Genomic DNA, 19,059 nt, shown 5'->3' with positions numbered 1-19,059 from the left:
TCTTCTAACCTTACTATATCAATAAATTATCTTACTCTTTTTCTTAAACCAAATTAAATATTCCAATCAGCCCTCCGCAACCAGCTTCTATCATTGTTTTCCTCCAAGGCAAAATTTCTTCCATTCCTACGTAACATATCACCCTATCCACATCATTCAAAATACTTTCTTTTATTTTCTACATGAATATAGTATTTACAATATTTTCAAGTTTCAGATAAATGCCATTCCAATAGTTTGTGAATTAAATGCATGCCTCTCTTGATTTAGCTCTTTTCATGATTTCATATAGTTTTAATGCCTCATGAGTACTTTTACATATTGTTATAGCCTGTACCATTTTCCTCTTTTAATTCTCTTAATTTTTCCCTCATGCTTATATATTTCTCCTTTTATTTCCAACTGCTCTTTTTTGTGACTTGTATGTATTTCTAACCTCCCCTTCTCTTCATTTTGAGCATTCCTTCTTCCTCTTATTTAGCTTCTTCCTAAGTTTTATTCATTGTCCTGTATTCTGATTCATCCATGATTGTTCAGTTTTTGAGCACATGAAGCCTTTCTTTTTATGTATCTGGTGGTACCTTGCTAATGCAGTAAACAGTGAAAGTATGAAAAAAAAGAGGAAAAGTGAATGAAAACAAGGTAAAAGCAGACAGCATACAAAGTTCAAAAAGCTGTAACATAATGCTTTAAGGAAGGGGGCCCTACAAGTGTAAAACTCCCTTCCCATACAGTATAAGTAATTACAAGTTCAAAGAAAGCATTATAACCCATCCTACAAAACTACAAACAATGAATTAAACATATCTCAAGACCCTTCATACTCACAATGTAACTACCACAATGACGTCTCTGAAAGCTTACTGCTCAATTGTCTTGCACTCATTCCAAAACACTCATACACCTCACAGTAGGATGATATGAAAAAATTTTGCTAATGAACATGATTATGACCTTTGCCACAGTAATATGGTATGAATCAAACTGTGTAACTAATGAATGTATACCTGACCTCTGGGTATATAAAATGATGATGGATTGCCCGTCCTCTAGATTCTTTGTATTTTTGTTCTCTCTCCTCCTGAAATCTCTTCTCATCTTCTCTAAGTAAGCTTTGAAGTCGAGCTCGCCGATCTGCCAGTTTACGTTCCTTTTCCTCTTTCCTTCTCCATTCATCTTCATCTGACCTGAAATAGGAAGGCAATACCTTTTCAATTTTTCACTCTTCAAAAATCAGTATAACTAATGTGTTTACCTCATGATACACTCAAAGAAAACTGACAGCAAAACACCCTCAAAACATAGAACGTTAGATGTGAAGTATTTCTCAACATTTCAGCATCACTGACCCAGTAGCATTGCAAAAACTTACTTATAAAATGATCATGTTGTTTTGATCAAAATGGTGCAAGTAATTTTCTATATTTCTTACATGACAAAAATAGAAGACAGATTTATAAATACTGTGCCTACAGATGCTTAGACTACACTACTCAATCCTACGTGAGAATCCCTAATGATCTGAAAAATCAGTTCTTGATCATCCTACGTGACAATTACGCAAAATGAGCAAATTGCCCTACCAAACTCTGAAGCTGAATGCATTCTATATGATGGCTTATGTTTCTGCTAATGCCAAGGATCAAAGAGGCAGTAGAAACCTGCCCTTCCTTCTTTTGTGTGATAAGGAAGTGGAGCCTTGGTCCCATAAATTTTCCAAGGACCTTGTGATTTAACCCCTACACTTGTAATCAAATTACAAATAGCACAGACCAGTGTACGTAACTGATGCTGGCTACTCACATATGATGCTAAATACATTTGTATATATAAGAACTGGTTATAGCTCACCTATAGCAGCTAAAAGCCTGGCAGCTTAAAAGAGGGAAATAGAAATACAATGAGAGTTTCAGAACAAGACAAACATTCAGTATGCAAGCGGGTGCCTTGAGTAGGCTTCCACATTTTTCAGTGAGAAAGAGATGGAGTAAGTATTTTGAATGTTTGTTGAATGTGTATGATGATATGGTGGCAGATATAGGGTCTTTTGGTTGAGGTGGTGTACAAAGTGAGAGGGTTAGGGAGAATGGTTTGGTAAACAGAGACGAGGTAGTGAAAGCTTTGTGGAAGATGAAAGCTGGCAAGTCGGCGAGTTTGGATAGTATTGCAGTGAAATTTATCAAAAAAGGGGGTGACTGTGTTGTAGACGGGTTGGTAAGGATATTCAATATATGTATGGTTCATGGTGAAGTGCCTTAGGATTGGAGGAATGCATGCATATTGCCATTGTACAAAGGCAAAGGGATAAAGGTGAGTGTTCAAATTACAGAGGTATAGGTTTGTTGAGTATTCCTGGGAAATCATATGGGAGGGTATTGATTGAAAGGGCGAAGGCATGGACAGAGCATCAAATTGGCGAAGAGCAGTGTGGTTTCAGAAGTGGTAGGGGATGTGTGGATCAGGTGTTTGCTTTGAAGAATATATGTGAGAAATACTTAGAAAAACAAATGAATTTGTATGTAGCATTTATGATTCTGGAGAAGGCATATGATAGCGATGCTCTGTGGAAGGTATTAAGAGTATATGGTCTGGGAGGTAAGTTGCTAGAAGCAGTGAAAAGTTTTTATTGAGGATGTAAGGCATGTGTACGAGTAGGAAGAGAGGAAAGTGATTGGTTCCCAGTGAATGTTGGTTTGCGGCAGGGGTGTGTGATGTCTCCATGGTTGTTTAATTTGTTTATGGATGGGGTTGTTAGGGAGGAGAATGAAAGAGTTTTGGATAGAAGAGCACATATGCAATCTGTTGTGGATAAGAGGACTTGGGAAGTAAGTTGTTGTTTGCTGATGATACAGCGCTGATGGCTGATTCGGGTGAGAAACTGCAGAAGCTGGTGACTGAGTTTGGTAAAGTGTGTGAAAGAAGAAAACTGAGAGTGAATAAGAGCAAGGTTATTAGGTTCAGTAGGGTTGAGGGACAAGTCCATTGGGAGGTAAGTTTGAATGGTGAAAAACTGGAGGAAGTGAAGTGTTTTAGATATCTGGGAGTGGATTTGGCAGAGGATGGAACCATGGAGGCGGAAGTGAGTCACAAGGTTGGGCAGGGGGCACAGGTTCTGGGAGCACTGAAGAATGTGTGAAAGACAAAAAAATTATCTAGGATCACAAAATTACCACACATCTCTCTTACCCTTTCATAACTTACTTTATCAAACCATCCCACACCACATATTGTCCTCAAACATTTCATTTCCAACACATCCACCCTCCTTCACACAACCCTATCTATAGCCCACGCCTTGCAACCATATAACATTGTTGGAACCACTATTCCTTCAAACATAACCATTTTTGCTCTCAGAGATAACGTTCTCGCCTTCCATACATTCTTCAATGCCCCCAGTATCTTTGCCCCCTCCCCCACGCTGTGACTCACTTCCACTTCCATGGTTCCATCTGCTGCTAAATCCACTCCCAGATATCTAAAACACTTCACTTCCTCCAGTTTTTCTCCATTCAAACTTACCTCCCAATTTACTTGTCCCTCAACCCTACGGAACCTAATAACCTTGCTCTTATTCACATTTACTTTCAGCTTTCTTCTTTCACACACTTTGCCAAACTCAGTCACCAACTTCTGCAGTTTCTCATCCGAATCAGCCACCAGCACTGTATCATCAGCAAATAACAACTGACTCACTTCCCAAGTCCTCTCATCCACAACAGACTGCATACTTGCTCCTCTATCCAAAACTCTTGCATTCATCTCCCTAACAACCCCATCCATAAACAAATTACACAACCATGGAGACATCACACACCCCTGCCTCAAACCAACATTCACTGGGAACCAATCACTTTCCTCTCTTCCTACTCGTACACATACCTTACAGCCTCGAAAAAACTTTTCACTGCTTCTAGCAACTTACCTCCCACACCATATACTCTTAATACCTTCCACACAGTATCTCTATCAACTCTATCATATGCCTTCTCCAGATCCATAAATGCTACATACAAATCCATCTGTTTTTCTAAGTATTTCTTCCAAAAGAAGGAACCAGAGAAGGGGGGCCAGGTGAGGATATTCCCTCAGAGGCCTAGTCCTCTGTTCCTAATGCTACCTCGCTAACGCAGGAAATGGCAAATGGTATGACAATTTTTTTTTTTTTTTTTTGCTTCGTCGCTGTCTCCCGCGTTTGCAAGGTAGTGCAAGGAAACAGACGAAAGAAATGGCCCAACCCACCCCCATACACATGTATATACATACACGTCCACACACACAAATATACATACCTACACAGCTTTCCATGGTTTACCCCAGATGCTTCACATGCCCTGATTCAATCCACTGACTGCACGTCAACCCCGTTATACCACATCGATCCAATTCACTCTATTCCTTGCCCTCCTTTCACCCTCCTGCATGTTCAGGTCCCGATCACACAAAATTTTCACTCCATCTTTCCACCTCCAATTTGGTCTCCCACTTCTCCTCGTTCCCTCCACCTCTGACACATATATCCTCTTGGTCAATCTTTCCTCACTCATCCTCTCTATGTGACCAAACCATTTCAAAACACCCTCTTCTGCTCTCTCAACCACACTCTTTTTATTTCCACACATCTCTCTTCCCCTATTATTACTTACTCGATCAAATCACCTCACACCACATATTGTCCTCAAACATCTCATTTCCAGCACATCCACCCTCCTGCGCATATCTCTATCCATAGCTCACGCCTCACGACCATACAACATTGTTGGAACCACTATTCCTTCAAACATACCCATTTTTGCTTTCCGAGATAATCTTCTCGACTTCCAAACATTCTTTAAGGCTGCCAGAATTTTCGTCCCCTCCCCCACCCTATAATTCACTTCTGCTTCCATGGTTCCATCCGCTGCCAGATCCACTCCCAGATATCTAAAACACTTTACTTCCTCCAGTTTTTCTCCATTCAAACTTACCTCCCAACTGACTTGACCCTCAACCCTACTGTACCTAATAACCTTACTCTTATTCACATTTACTTTCAACTTTCTTCTTTCACACACTTTACCAAACTCAGTCACCAGCTTCTGCAGTTTCTCACATGAATCAGCCACCAGCGCTGTATCATCAGCTGACAACAACTGACTCACTTCCCAAGCTCTCTCATCCAAAACAGACTGCATAATTGCCCCTCTTTCCAAAACTCTTGCATTTACCTCCCTAACAACCCCATCCATAAACAAATTAAACAACCATGGAGACATCACACATCCCTGCCGCAAACCTACATTCACAGAGAACCAATCACTTGTCTCTCTTCCTACACGTACACATGCCTTATATCCTCGATAAAAAATTTTCACTGCTTCTAACAACTTGCCTCCCACACCATATATTTTCAATACCTTCCACAAAGCATCTCTATCAACTCTATCATATGCCTTCTCCAGATCCATAAGTGCTACATACAAATCCATTTGCTTTTCTAAGTATTTCTCACATACATTCTTCAAAGCAAACACCTGATCCACACATCCTCTACCACTTCTGAAACCACACTGCTCTTCCCCAATCTGATGCTCTGAACATGCCTTCACCCTCTCAATCAATACCCTCCCATATAATTTCCCAGGATTACTCAACAAACTTACACCTCTGTAATTTGAGCACTCACTCTTATCCCCTTTGCCTTTGTACAATGGTACTATGCAAGCATTCCACCAATCCTCAAGCAACTCACCATGAACCATCCATACATGCCTTCACCCTCTCAATCAATACCCTCCCATATAATTTCCCAGGGATACTCAACAAACTTACACTTCTGTAATCTGAGCACTCACTCTTATCCCCTTTGCCTTTGTACAATGGCACTATGCAAGCATTCCACCAATCGTCAAGCAACTCACCATGAATCATACATACATTAAATAACCTTACCAACCAGTCAACAATACAGTCACCCCCTTTTTTAAATAAATTCCACTGCAATACCATCCAAACCCGCTGCCTTGCCGGCTTTCATCTTCCGCAAAGCTTTTACTACCACTTCTCTGTTTACCAAATCATTTTCCCTAACCCTACATTAAATAACCTTACCAACCAGTCAACAATACAGTCACCCCCTTTTTTAAATAAATTCCACTGCAATACCATCCAAACTCGCTGCCTTGCCGGCTTTCATCTTCCACAAAGCTTTTACTACCACTTCTCTGTTTACCAAATCATTTTCCCTAACCCTCTCACTTTGCACACCACCTCGACCAAAACACCCTATATCTGCCACTCTATCATCAAACACATTCAACAAACCTTCAAAATACTCATTCCACCTCCTTCTCACATCACCACTACTTGTTATCGCCTACCCATTAGCCCACTTCACTGAAGTTCCCGTTTGCTCCCTTGTCTTACACACTTTATTTACCTCCTTCCAAAACATCTTTTTATTCTCCCTAAAATTTAATGATACTCTCTCACCCCAACTCTCATTTGCCCTCTTTTTCACCTCTTGCACCTTTCTCTTGACCTCCTGCCTCTTTCTTTTATACATCTCCCACTCATTTGCATTTTTTCCCTGCAAAAATCGCCCAAATGCCTCTCTCTTCTCTTTCACTAATAATCTTACTTCTTCATCCCACCACTCACTACCCTTTCTAATCTGTCTACCTCCCATGCTTCTCATGCCACAAGCATCTTTTGCGCAAGCCATCACTGTTTCCCTAAATACATCCCATTCCTCCCCCACTCCCCTTACCTCCTTTGTTCTCACCTTTTTCCATTCTGTACTCAGTCTCTCCTGGTACTTCCTCACACAAGTCTCCTTCCCAAGCTCACTTACTCTCACCACTCTCTTCACCCCAACATTCTCTCATCTTTTCTGAAAACCCCTACAAATCTTCTCCTTTGCCTCCACAAGATAATGATCAAGACATCCCTCCAGTTGCACCTCTCAGCACATTAACATCCAAAAGTCTCTCTTTCGTGCGCCTATCAATTAACACGTAATCCAATAACACTCTCTGGCCATCTCTCCTACTTACATACGTATACTTATGTATATCTCGCTTTTTAAACCAGGTATTCCCAATCACCAATTCTTTTTCAACACGTAAATCTACAAGCTCTTCACCCTTTCCATCTACAACATTGAACACCCCTGTATACCAATTATTTCCTCAACTCACACATTACTCACCTTTGCATTCAAATCACCCATCACTATCACTCGGTCTCGTGCATCAAAACCACTAACACACTCATTCACCCGCTCCCTAAAACACTTGCCTCTCATGATCTTTCTTCTCATGCACAAGTGCATATGCACCAATAATCACCCATCTCTCTCCATCAACTTTCAGTTTTACCCATATCAATCTAGAATTTACTTTCTTACACTGTATCACATACTCCCACCACTCCTCTTTCAGGAGTAGTGCTACTCATTCCCTTGCTCTTGTCCTCTCACTAACCCCTGACTTCACTCCCAAGGAAACAAACAAAAGAATGGCCCAACCCACCCACATACACATGTGTATACATACACGTCCACACACGCAAATATACATACCTATACATCTCAAAGTATAAATATATACACACACACACAGACATATACATATATACACATGTACATAATTCATACTGTCTGCCTTTATTCATTCCCATCGCCACCTCGCCACACATGGAATAACAACCCCCTCCCTCCGCATGTGTGCAAGGTAGCGCTAGGAAAAGACAAGGCCACATTTGTTTACACTCATTCTCTAGCTGTCATGTACAATGCACTGAAACCACAGCCCCCTTTCTACATCCAGGCCCCATAGATCTTGCCAGGGTTTACACCAGATGCTTCACATGCCCTGGTTCAATCCACTGATAGCACGTCGACCCCGGTATACCACATCGTTCCAATTCACTCTATTCCTTGCATGCCTTTCACCCTCCTGCATGTTCAGGCCCTGATCACTCAAAATCTTTTTCACTCCATCTTTCCACCTCCAATTTGGTTTTCCACTTCTCCTCGTTCCCTCCACCTCAGACACATATATCCTCTTGGTCAATCTTTCCTCACTCATTCTCTCCATGTGACCAAACCATTTCAAAACACCCTCTTCTGCTCTCTCAACCACACTCTATTTATTATCACACATCTCTCTACCCCTATTATTACTTACTCGATCAAACCACCTCACACCACATATTGTCCTAAGACATCTCATTTCCAGCACATCCACCCTCCTCCGCACAACTATCTATAGCCGACGCCTCACAACCATATAACTTTGTTGGAACCACTATTCCTTCAAACATACTCATTTTTACTTTCCGAGATAATATTCTCAGCTTCCACACATTCTTCAACACTCCCAGAACTTTTGCCCCCTCCCCACCCTATGATTCACTTCTGCTTCCATGGTTCCATCCGCTGCCAAATCCACTCCCAGACATCTAAAACACTTCACTTCCTCCAGTTTTTCTCCATTCAAACTTACCTCCCAATTGACTTGTCCCTCAAACCTACAGTACCTAATAACCTTGCTCTTATTCACATTTACTCTCAGCTTTCTTCTTTCACACACTTTATCAAACTCAGTCACCAGCTTCAGCTGGATTTTCTTGCCCTAGAAGAGAGTGACCTCTAATAAAATTAGCAGTTTAAGGATTAACCAGTAATTCCATTTCTCCAGATCATTTACACTAACTTAAATAGCTACTCCTAGGTGTAGATTCATTGTTATTGAAATCAAAATTCTTCAAGGGCCAGGCTATTTGCAACTTAATCAGAAATCTGTCACAGAGTTGGGCTTCCCCTCTAATCAATGTAGAATAATGTTTAATAACTGTTTTGGACTAAGTAGAGTACCCTTCATGATACAGTATACTGCTTTGTGAAAATACACTTAAGGCTTTATGGAATTTTGATTTTATAATAATCAATGTCTGAGGAAAAAACTCAATGCATAAGCTATGTTTGGTTTTCATGATGGAAGGTTGTGTGGTAAAATTGTATGCTAAGAAAAGAAAACCTTTTTCTCTTTGAGGTGGTGTTCTGCAAGCATGAGAGGTTCTTTTGGATATCTCTAGGGGAAAATATGGGTTACGACCCAGAAATTGAAACCCTCTGTATTTCCAGTAAGGTGGCAATGTCCTTCCTCACCATCTATTAACCACTCATTTTGGACCTGTCTTTGTCAATCTGACTGCCACCATATGATGTTGACCCATGCACTTCCAGCTGCTCAGCAACTCACAATTTGCATATCACATATATAACCCCCAAAAATGAACACAGTAGACACAGATAGAGGGTTCTTTGACAAAAAGAGTGGAAGGCAGGGAAGGGTACAAAAACCAGGAAAAAATGCTCAGGGGACTCTGGTTTTATGAAAAAAAAAATTCATTTTACAAAATATATACTGCTCTCCCCTGCATCCTAGCCCTGATCACACCTACATGAAGGAGGGTTTTGAGCAAAACTCTCAGATATGAGGAATAGACAGAAAAACAGACAGAAGTAACTTCAGAGGTGACTCTGATGCACACTGAAATCTGTCTCTCCCAAAGGGATCCAAAGAGCTATACAAAATAAATCCACAATGTTAAACTAAGATACTAGCTTGTGAAGATGGTACGTGAATGCATGACCCATTTTCTTGATTTCCTCCTACAAGAGATTTTTGAGGAAGGGTAAGGTAGAGACCATCTCCCTCTTATTTCAAACCTAGGTTGAACCTCCCCCCAAAACTGGGTTTCTTAATCCACGACAAGATACTCCTTACAAACAAGGGTTTCAAAGTCCCAGGGTATACAAACAGATGGTCCACTTACAATCTCTGGTGAAGTCCAAAAGGCCTATAAGAAGTTAATTGGGCAAAAGGCATGATGCTCTTTTGACTAAGTCTGGCAAGAATGGATGACAGTAGGGCTGTTTCAAAATATAATAGTTTAATTCTTGGCTGAAAATCTAGGGTTTTGGTCTTCTTAACCAATAAGATTTTTATGCCTGGACATGATTTGTAATTCACTACCTCTACCAATGGAACCCAAGGCTGTAAGGAAAAGCATTCAAAAGATATTGAGAATCTAAGCAATCACAATGTAAAAGATCTAAAACCATTTCGTATCTTTAATGTTGTATGATATTACAGATGTCCCAGGAAGAGAATCGCTAAAAATGAACAGGGCTGTCAGGCATCATCATCATGCATGGACAGGGGAGGTTATACCTTCTCAAGTGGAAGCTGCCATCTCAAGAAGGTCTGGAAACAATGTAAAGCTGTTAACTTAAATGATTTAATTACAGTTAATGACTTGGTTTGTTTGCATAATAAACATTACACACAGCACAATAACTATTATTATTATTATTATACACTGTCGCTGTCTCCCGCGTTTGCGAGGTAGCGCAAGGAAACAGACGAAAGAAATGGCCCAACCCCCCCCCATACACATGTATATACATACGTCCACACACGCGAATATACATACCTACACAGCTTTCCATAGCACAATAACTATGCAAATCAATAATCTATGGTATCTGACAGGGTTATGTGACATGTTTAACTTTATGAAAAAATCTCATTTTTTTGCATAAAAAGAAAAAGGCTTATGATAATGAAGAATACAATCTAAAGTTGTTGCACTACATTCTGTAAAAAAAAATACTAAAAAACCTAAAGAATTTGTCATCCATAAAGAGTCTTTTTTCTATGACAGAACTCACTTCACTCTGAAGGCTCTAAATCTCCAATACTTCAACACATAATTGCTTAAAAACCTGAGTAACGAATGGCAAAGCATGGATACTAATACATTTTCCTATAATAACAAGAAAAAACACTAATAAAAAATAAAGTATCAATGGAAGTGGGGTTATCAAAGAAAATCATATTTCTCTCCAGCATACTTTAGGTAAATATATTACAACAGATTTCAAGACAAAATACTATACCATGCTTCAAATGTATAAACTGCATCAGTTTCTGAATGCTATTGTTACAGATGTGGTTAAACAGATTACTGCTTATGGACACTTCAAATTACTTACGTTTTCTGCCTTGGCTGACATATGACATTATAATATTGTGTCTGCCATTCCCTTTTTTTAAGAAAATTAACTGTATTTTTCCATTCCTCCATTCGCCATGCCTCTTCATTTCTCCTTTGATTATATGCCTCAAACCACTCACGGGCAGATCCTGGACGGCTGCCAGGACGAACCTTTAGGGCACTAACTGCTGAAGTTGAACGAACAGAGCCAGCTGTCCCAGGTCGACGCCGAGGCATGGCTGATGAATAATAGGGAAATATGAAAATGTGATATCATTCATGAAATAACAGCATTGCTTAATGGTATCTTGAAACAAAAAAATGTCCTCAAAAGTATGGGTCACTAAAATGCACTGTCATCACTAAAATGTACTGGACATCTGAATAAGTAGAATATAATTCACATACACGATGCCTGTTCAGCAGCTCTAAACAGAAACAAATTAGAGCTGAAAATGATCCTTTTATTTTTCTGCAATCTGATAAGAACATTCCTTTGTCATTCTGTATGAAGGGGGCCTTTTTCATCAGATTCTGTAAAAAGCCATATCTCTTACTCAATCAAGGATGATTCCCTTGTTGGATACAAACAAGATCCTTTCACTAACATTTAATTCTTGCACACACAAACACATGAGTAACTAAGGCAGAAATGATACCGACAGACTGTTTAAAAAAATACAGCAAAAATGCTTAGAACATATTCTTTTGTTCACAAATTTAAATGAACCATACGAGTCACCTCATACATCATTTGCTGACCTATTCCCACCTTACTTTTTACTTTACCATCTGAGGTAGTGTACAAAAGATATCACTACATGCTATTACTATGGCTTACAAATGAGTAAGGAACTGACTGCTAATGTCCATTTTCTACCTCACACTCAGCTCATTCCTAAACAGTGGACCAAGCTTAGATTGAATCTAAGAGAATAAATAGTTTTGTATATGACCAAAGGCTAAAAATGCAAACAGTAGGTCAAATACTAACTAATCTTATGATGTTCATGATAATGGAGAGGGCTATGAAGATTAGGGAAAAAGTGGGAAAAAGCTAAGTGAAAAAAGTGCACGAATCATGCATGTGAAAACCCCACTGAACATCCCTTACCAGCTGAAATTCAGTTTCTGGGAGATTAAGGTGCTATGTCCCTGTTTCCACATATATTCATCCCAGCAAATGCGGCCATTTTTAGTTAACAGTCTTCACCTGATGGCGACTGGAAACAGACAACATTGTCGCTGGTATAAATCTCGGCCATTTGACGAAACTAAGTGAGGTTTCCATAGGTTCTATTGATTCTAAAAGTGTCTCAATTGTTTTTGTTACCATACACTGCTTTTATGTTAACTAACCTACATTTTCCCTGATCTTCACAGTGGGATAAAATGACTGATTTTGGTCACCTTCTTCAGTAAATCCTCTCTCCTAAGCACTGGGAGGCCACCAAAAAGCTCCACTTCCACTTCTATAGGTTGAATTCAAGTTACATTTAAACTGTGCTAAACATCAACACATGAAGGGTATTCAAGAGTGGGAACAAGTCAAGATGAATGACAGGAAATAAGGAAAGACATGCTTAAAAGAGACAGCCTTTGAAAATTTTACCTAACATCCCTTAATTCAAGATCTGCAACTACTCTACATATATATTATGCTCTTAATGCAGCAACTTTCAATAAATTCAAGTAAAAGTCTATTAATCAATTTCCCTTATTATTCAAAGGAGCTTTTTTCTGAAATACAGATATGTATATAGTAACGTGTTACTTACGTGCGAGGTGAGATTATCATAGAAATGAATGCTCAAGCTACAACAATGATGCATATGATGTGTTCCCCTCAATGGCTTAAACACACATCTCGCTATGCAATCATGATATACTGGTAATTCTAAGTATGTTCCAATGTTTATATACATTTATCTACATTATTCATGCAAATCTATAGACATTATCGACACAATTTCTATACTTCCTGGACAGCATAAAAACAATGGATCATCCCCAATTTCATTTCAATAGTTACTACCCAGCAGATCTACATATAATACTGGCAAAGGATGTGGTAACATTGAATTACCCATAGTTGCATCCTGACTCACTACTCTGGTTCACTTGGCCCAGAATCTTCATATACCTTAGAACATATATGGCAGACTTGCAGTAATTGCCAGTGGCATCCTGTGCTGTGTACAGCATAACAGCAGTCAATGGGTTAAGAGAGATCTTTACCTTAGTTTTGGAGTCATTCTTAAAACATCAGTATGTCAATGTTTTGGTCTACTGTTTTCATCCAACTGCTGAAGCTGTATGCATTAACATTTCTGTGAGGCAAATGCAATCATTTTTCCTGTACACCAAAGGCAATTCTAAAACTAATGAAGTAAATCTTCTGAAGTCTACCCTTTAGACACACTAGAGAGTAACACAATGACTAAAATGACCTTCTGAGTAAACCTGCTGCATGCTCTTTAACTTAAGCACTGCAAAGTTTATAAGGTAATCTATGAATATTATTAGGTATACTACATGTGTTTGAGGTATTTCTGAGATAACTTTTCCTTTTGATGTTGAAGGCCCTAGTCATGGACAAAAGTCCACATCAAGGCTGGGCCTTGATTGAAATATAGAAAAATCATGAAAAAAAAGAAAAGACAAGGGAAGGTATTTATGAATTTTGGAGGATGGGAAGAACATGTCTTTTAAAATATGCCAGGTCATAGTTATTGGGAAAGACATTATGAAGGTACAGAGTTCCAAAGCTTTGATGTGCAATTTTCAAAATGGCTCACTTAATTTGCCAATGGTTATACAGTAACTGTGTGACACAGCAGCTTGCCGAGTACTGAATGGTCTAGCTAGAGGTGGGGGCACACAAGCAGCCAGCTCTCACGAGCAAAAACCAAAGTAATACCTATAGAAGAGGGAAAGTGAACCAATACTGTGGTAAGAGGGTCAAGTTTGAGAGTTAGCCTGGGACAGTTTATGAGTCAGACAGCTTTTGGCTCAACTCTGTCAATTAAGGATGCTGAGCTAGAACCACACTAGATGTAAGAGCAGTACTCCATACAAATTAAAATCAATCCTATGTATAAATGGAGCAATGGGTGTTGCATCAAAAATATCTATAATCATGTAGGAGTGACACAGCAACAAAAATTGGTATGTAATATGAAGGTGCATATCTATCACGGTACCTAACATACCTACATATACTTTCCAGTACATGATAAAAATTTGGGCTGTAGCATCTTTAAATAGGGCATGGGTGGCTTGCCACTACATATATAAATGATTGAATATTTTGCCTTGAGAGCATAGGAGACCATTTCAAGAAATAGTTGTCTAAGAGGTCAACCACTGCCACTTAGAAGGACCTTATGTAAGGTCAATTGCCTTTTGATAGTTAAGCGTACACTCAGTGGAAGACTTCTGATCCAGCTATACCTAAACTTTATGAGTAAACTTTTTTGAAGTAATGCTTTGGAAATCCAAATATAACTACAGAAGAAATAAACACCTGAATAACTTCATTAATTTTACATGACAGTGCTTCAAAAATAGTATTTTTGAAGGCACACTTATCTACATGGTACATCTTATTGATGAAGCATGTGACAGTAATAAATAAATTTCCATCATAATGTTGAAATTTCGGCAAATCTTTGTTCTTATGGAGACTCAGGTGAGGTTTTCATATTTTCAACTTAATCTTTCCTGTCTTTTTCTTGCCATTAAATATCTAACACTATATATATTCCTTAATTATCAAAGCATTCCAAGCAACTATATACTTTTAAGCATGGCAAAAATAGCTCTTCAATATCTAAGAAAACATAAGACTGGAAGTAGAACTCCATTCCAAATATAGCAATAACTTTCAGATACAAACAAACAGAAAACAGTTATTGTTAAAGTGATCCCAAGAGAAGATGAATTCAATGCTGGTATATTTCTACGATCATTTCAGCTACTGTCTTGAGGTTTATATTGATTCAGCTGAATTCTTATGGATGCTAAACACCTCAGTCCTTGCTCTCAGTCTGTCCCCAAGTATTCATGCACATCAATTCATCTAGCCTAACAACTAAACATAATCTAGCCGAAATAAGGAACTAACGGAAGATAGGGGACAATCTGTCAACAGGGGTGGAAACGTTGGTAAATAACAGGTAAAGTGATGTTAAGAGCCAATGAGTGCCAACCAACAATATCACTGCTAATACATTTCTACTGCTATTTTTGCCTCCTAGACGTGGTTTCTGTGGGTTACTATGAATTTAACGCTTGAAAACTGATACTGATTTATTAGCATCACTAAATCAATGGAAGATTCATATTCTCCATTATTCCATTTATCAACTGGATCACAGTGCTACACTGTCAACATATCAAAAAGCTGTTATGCCGACTAGTAGGCATAAAAACCACTTCAAATCTAGATTGTCGTAAATAAGTCAGACGGCAAAATAAGTTTCACCTACCAGCGCCAACTAGTCGGCAAAATAAAAACTATGCATAATTTCTGCACACGATCGTAAGTCCTTCTCGACGTCAATCAAAGACCAATTCTACCGTTATTTCCGGCATACACCACTTAAACCTGGCTAGTTTTGGTCAGATGACCGAGACAAAGAGGGCAAGTATAATTTTACCTATTTTTCTATAGAGTCCTTACAGCTGTTGTTGACCGTGACTAGAGAGAGGCTATATCCTTAATATGTAGTTAAAGGACAGTTCCTCTGCTCCCTGGAGGTGAAGTGTCCGTTCGTCGCCTGATGACCTCAGTTCACGAAAGTATTTTAAACTTGCAACCATGGTAACGTTTGTTTACAAACACACTACTACCATAGAGGTCAAATAACCTTCCATTTTAGTTGAAACAAAAAGAAAGTCAGAAATAATACAGAGTCTCGAAAATACGTGTACTTTTTATTTACAAATATTTGAAGTAGATAATCAAGATATGAACTTAACGAGATAAATTTGACATTTGATAAAAAAAGCACTCCCCGTTCTCCCACGCAAACATGGAATATCATTAATGTAGAATTACCCAGTATTCCCTGCAGTGTGCAAATAGCCCATTTGTGCAAATCAAATCATCTACGTAAAATAGGTAATTAGATATACACACATCAGTTATCACGGTTCTAAGAAATACTTCTGAATGCTTCATCTAAGTAGCGCATAATGGTAAAAGTAACTAATAATCATTAACTAAATTATCCAAAGAATTCTAAAGATACAAAACAACTTTTTAATGAATTCTTTTAAATGATCAAGTCTGGTAATCATATATATCAATTACTTTTATAGCATATTATCAAGGGCCAGGTCGAAGGACAGTGGTGTAGAGGACGCAATAAAGTTGTAGTCAGCCTCTCACTCCCCCCACCCCCCATCCTCAGGTTATCGTGCCTGGAAAAAATCGGCAGAGTTAAATCTCATATGCATCCACAAATTATCGTTGGGCTGATATAAGGAAAATGTGATACTATTATCCTCAGAGCACTCCCAAACTATCGGGCTGTGTGGATAGCCCCCTATCCCTTTTAATAAGCCAGTGGAGGAAGGTGCTGTCCACAGGAGGGAAGTCTAGAAAGCAAAGACTTCTGCCACACCCTCCCGTGAGCTGTGAGACAGTTGAGGGTCACGGCAAAAGTTTCACCAAAATCCCCGAAAGAGGAAGATCAGAGTAGAGTCCCACATGAGTGATCACCTGAGGATCTCGCACTGCGAAAACCATATTGGTTATTAAAAAAAAAAAAGAAGAGAATGGGATTCTAAGTGTTTGAGATTGTGAGTTAAGGAGGGCTCCATCAAAGACTTTGGAGAAAGCCTAAGTCAGAATGATGGAGTGATGGTTGGAAGGGTTACAGCGGTCTCCTTTATTAAGGATAATCTGTACCATGAAATAAAAGTCTGGGGTTTTAGATGAAGACTAAGTTCGGTGGGAGAAGATGGGGGCAGAGGATCAGACGCAGAATAATTCCTAAGCTCATTTAGAAGAAAACAAGGTACCAAAAGGTGCTGCTTTATCAAGCTGCAGAGTTAGCTATAGATTGATTAAGCTGGAAAACAGAAGGAAAGGTTGAATTACGAGTTGCTGGAATACGTTTTGGTTTAGGACCGAAGTCAAATCATCACACCTTTTCATGTAGGTGTGTTTGACTGTACGATGAATCCGACTTTGCAATGATGTCAAGCACAAACGAAAGCAGAGTGGGCTTCAGGGGAAGAGTTTCATAGCCCACTACACTCTACTACTGATAGCATACAGCACTGAAGTACTTGTTCAGACTTCATCTTAAGGCATTAATAGTCTCACGTTCCAGCATCTGGGAAGATGTCTAATCTAATGATCAACTACTCTGCAAGGGAACATATTTTGCCCACCAATATAACATTTTCCTTTCTTATCTTCACACAGATATTTCTCTTTAGTGAATGGATCTCTGTCTAAGGTGAAGGAATTCTCAAACGTTATGTTATGAAATTGTTTGGTACTTTGGAATCTCCTAAAGGAACCAGGGGCGTATCCAGGGGGGTGGGGCGGGCGTCCGAGGCTATTCCCATTATTGAGGAACAGAGTATACAAAATCAGTTAATCATGATGACTTGCTATATCTTTATTGCTATTCTAACACTTCTAGTGCCTCGAAAGGAAAAACAAATGTCTATGTGTGTTGACCTAAATGTTTTTACCGATTTACAAGTGACCCCACATCACTCCATTACACCACTTTACTAAAAATTCAACTGTACGAAGCTCCCTCTATACAGAACTTTGTTTCACCGAACAGAATTTCCTTGCCTAAATTATCAGCTGTTTTATGTCTTCAAACGGTACAAATGCAATGAACTTCTCTACAACAGGTGTATTCCCTTTTATATAAACTTGGCTTATGTTATTGTTTAAATCCAATATTCCAGCAATTCGAAATGCACTAAGATCTCTTTAAGATATCACTCATATTTTGAGAAATTTCATCATTGTTTTAATGAATTCGTAAGTCCCCCCATCACCAATACCGAAACCAAATCTTGGATTGGATTTTATCTCCTCGCAGTCTGCGCTTTTTTTGAGAATCATTTCATATCTTTTAGTGTCTCCTCATATGGCTTATGTCTGAGTGATACGATCGGTTTGGTTGCTCTTCTCTGAACCCGTTCTAGTTTTTCTAATATATGCTCAGGTCTTGCGACCAGAATTTAACAGTACATTCCAAGTGAGGTTCAACAACGTATTAATGGTGAATCCTGTATCTTTTGTATTGTAGTGTGTATTTCCAGCCCTGAATCCTAGCCTCCTCTTGGCTTTATAGCTAAGCACTGTTTACCATATCATTGGTCGTCACTTATAATCACTCCTAAGTCCTTTATCCTCTTAAACTTCTATTAATGGTCAACCAATAATCTTTTCTTCGCGATTTCTGTTTTTGGCGTCTTAGCGCATTACTTTGTAGTTAACTGCGTGGAAATCCATTCGCTTTGTCTCCTGGCAACTGTATCAGGTTATCTATAAGACCTTAGAGTCTTCAAGCTGCTCTTCCTTTTCACTCGGATTTACTAAATATATCCTGATTTGATGTCGCTGACAAACTTCAAGATTCAATTTGTAAATCCAGTCTTTAAGTCGTTAATGCAGATAATAAAAGTAGAGATAGAGTCTTGTGGTAACCCACCCACTCCTCACGTGAAACTAGTTTAATAATTCTTTTCTTTTTCTTACTTGTTACAAAGTCAATCCGCTGTCCACAAGCAGATTCGATCACCTATTGCCGTAAGTTTTAAGTATGCTTCGGAATCTTTTATGTCGTCCTTTATCGAAGGCTTTACGAAACTAAAAGTGATTATGACGAGGGGTATTTTGCAGTCCCAGTTATATATACGAGAACAGATGTCAATCAGATTCGTTACAGTAAATCTGCTTCGGATGAATTTTTGATGGTAAACACCAGTCGAAGTAATTAAGAAAATGTGTCCCAATTATCATTTGATAAT

General features: G+C 38.9%; 1 protein-coding gene across 13 annotated transcripts in view; it reads right to left on the bottom strand.

The window, feature by feature from the left end:
* The window catches only part of LOC139755506 (trichoplein keratin filament-binding protein-like), a 650,577-nt gene that overhangs the window by 61,792 nt on the left and 569,726 nt on the right, over positions 1-19,059 (bottom strand). For 12 of the 13 annotated variants that reach the window (XM_071673867.1, XM_071673871.1, XM_071673864.1 and 9 more), the window contains 2 exons: positions 11,045-11,285; positions 1,013-1,187 (listed from right to left, as the gene is read on the bottom strand). In XM_071673867.1, coding sequence (XP_071529968.1) covers positions 1,013-1,187; positions 11,045-11,283 — 414 coding nt within the window. In that variant the 5' untranslated portion in view covers positions 11,284-11,285. Of the gene's footprint in view, positions 1-1,012; positions 1,188-11,044; positions 11,286-15,707; positions 15,878-19,059 lie in introns of those variants that run through there. The other variant, XM_071673870.1, reaches the window with a different exon arrangement.

Source organism: Panulirus ornatus, chromosome 19 (genome assembly GCF_036320965.1).
Source record: "Panulirus ornatus isolate Po-2019 chromosome 19, ASM3632096v1, whole genome shotgun sequence".
NCBI lineage: Eukaryota > Metazoa > Arthropoda > Malacostraca > Decapoda > Palinuridae > Panulirus > Panulirus ornatus.
Note: the sequence above shows the minus strand (reverse complement) of the source record. Positions and strands in the feature narration are given on the sequence as shown.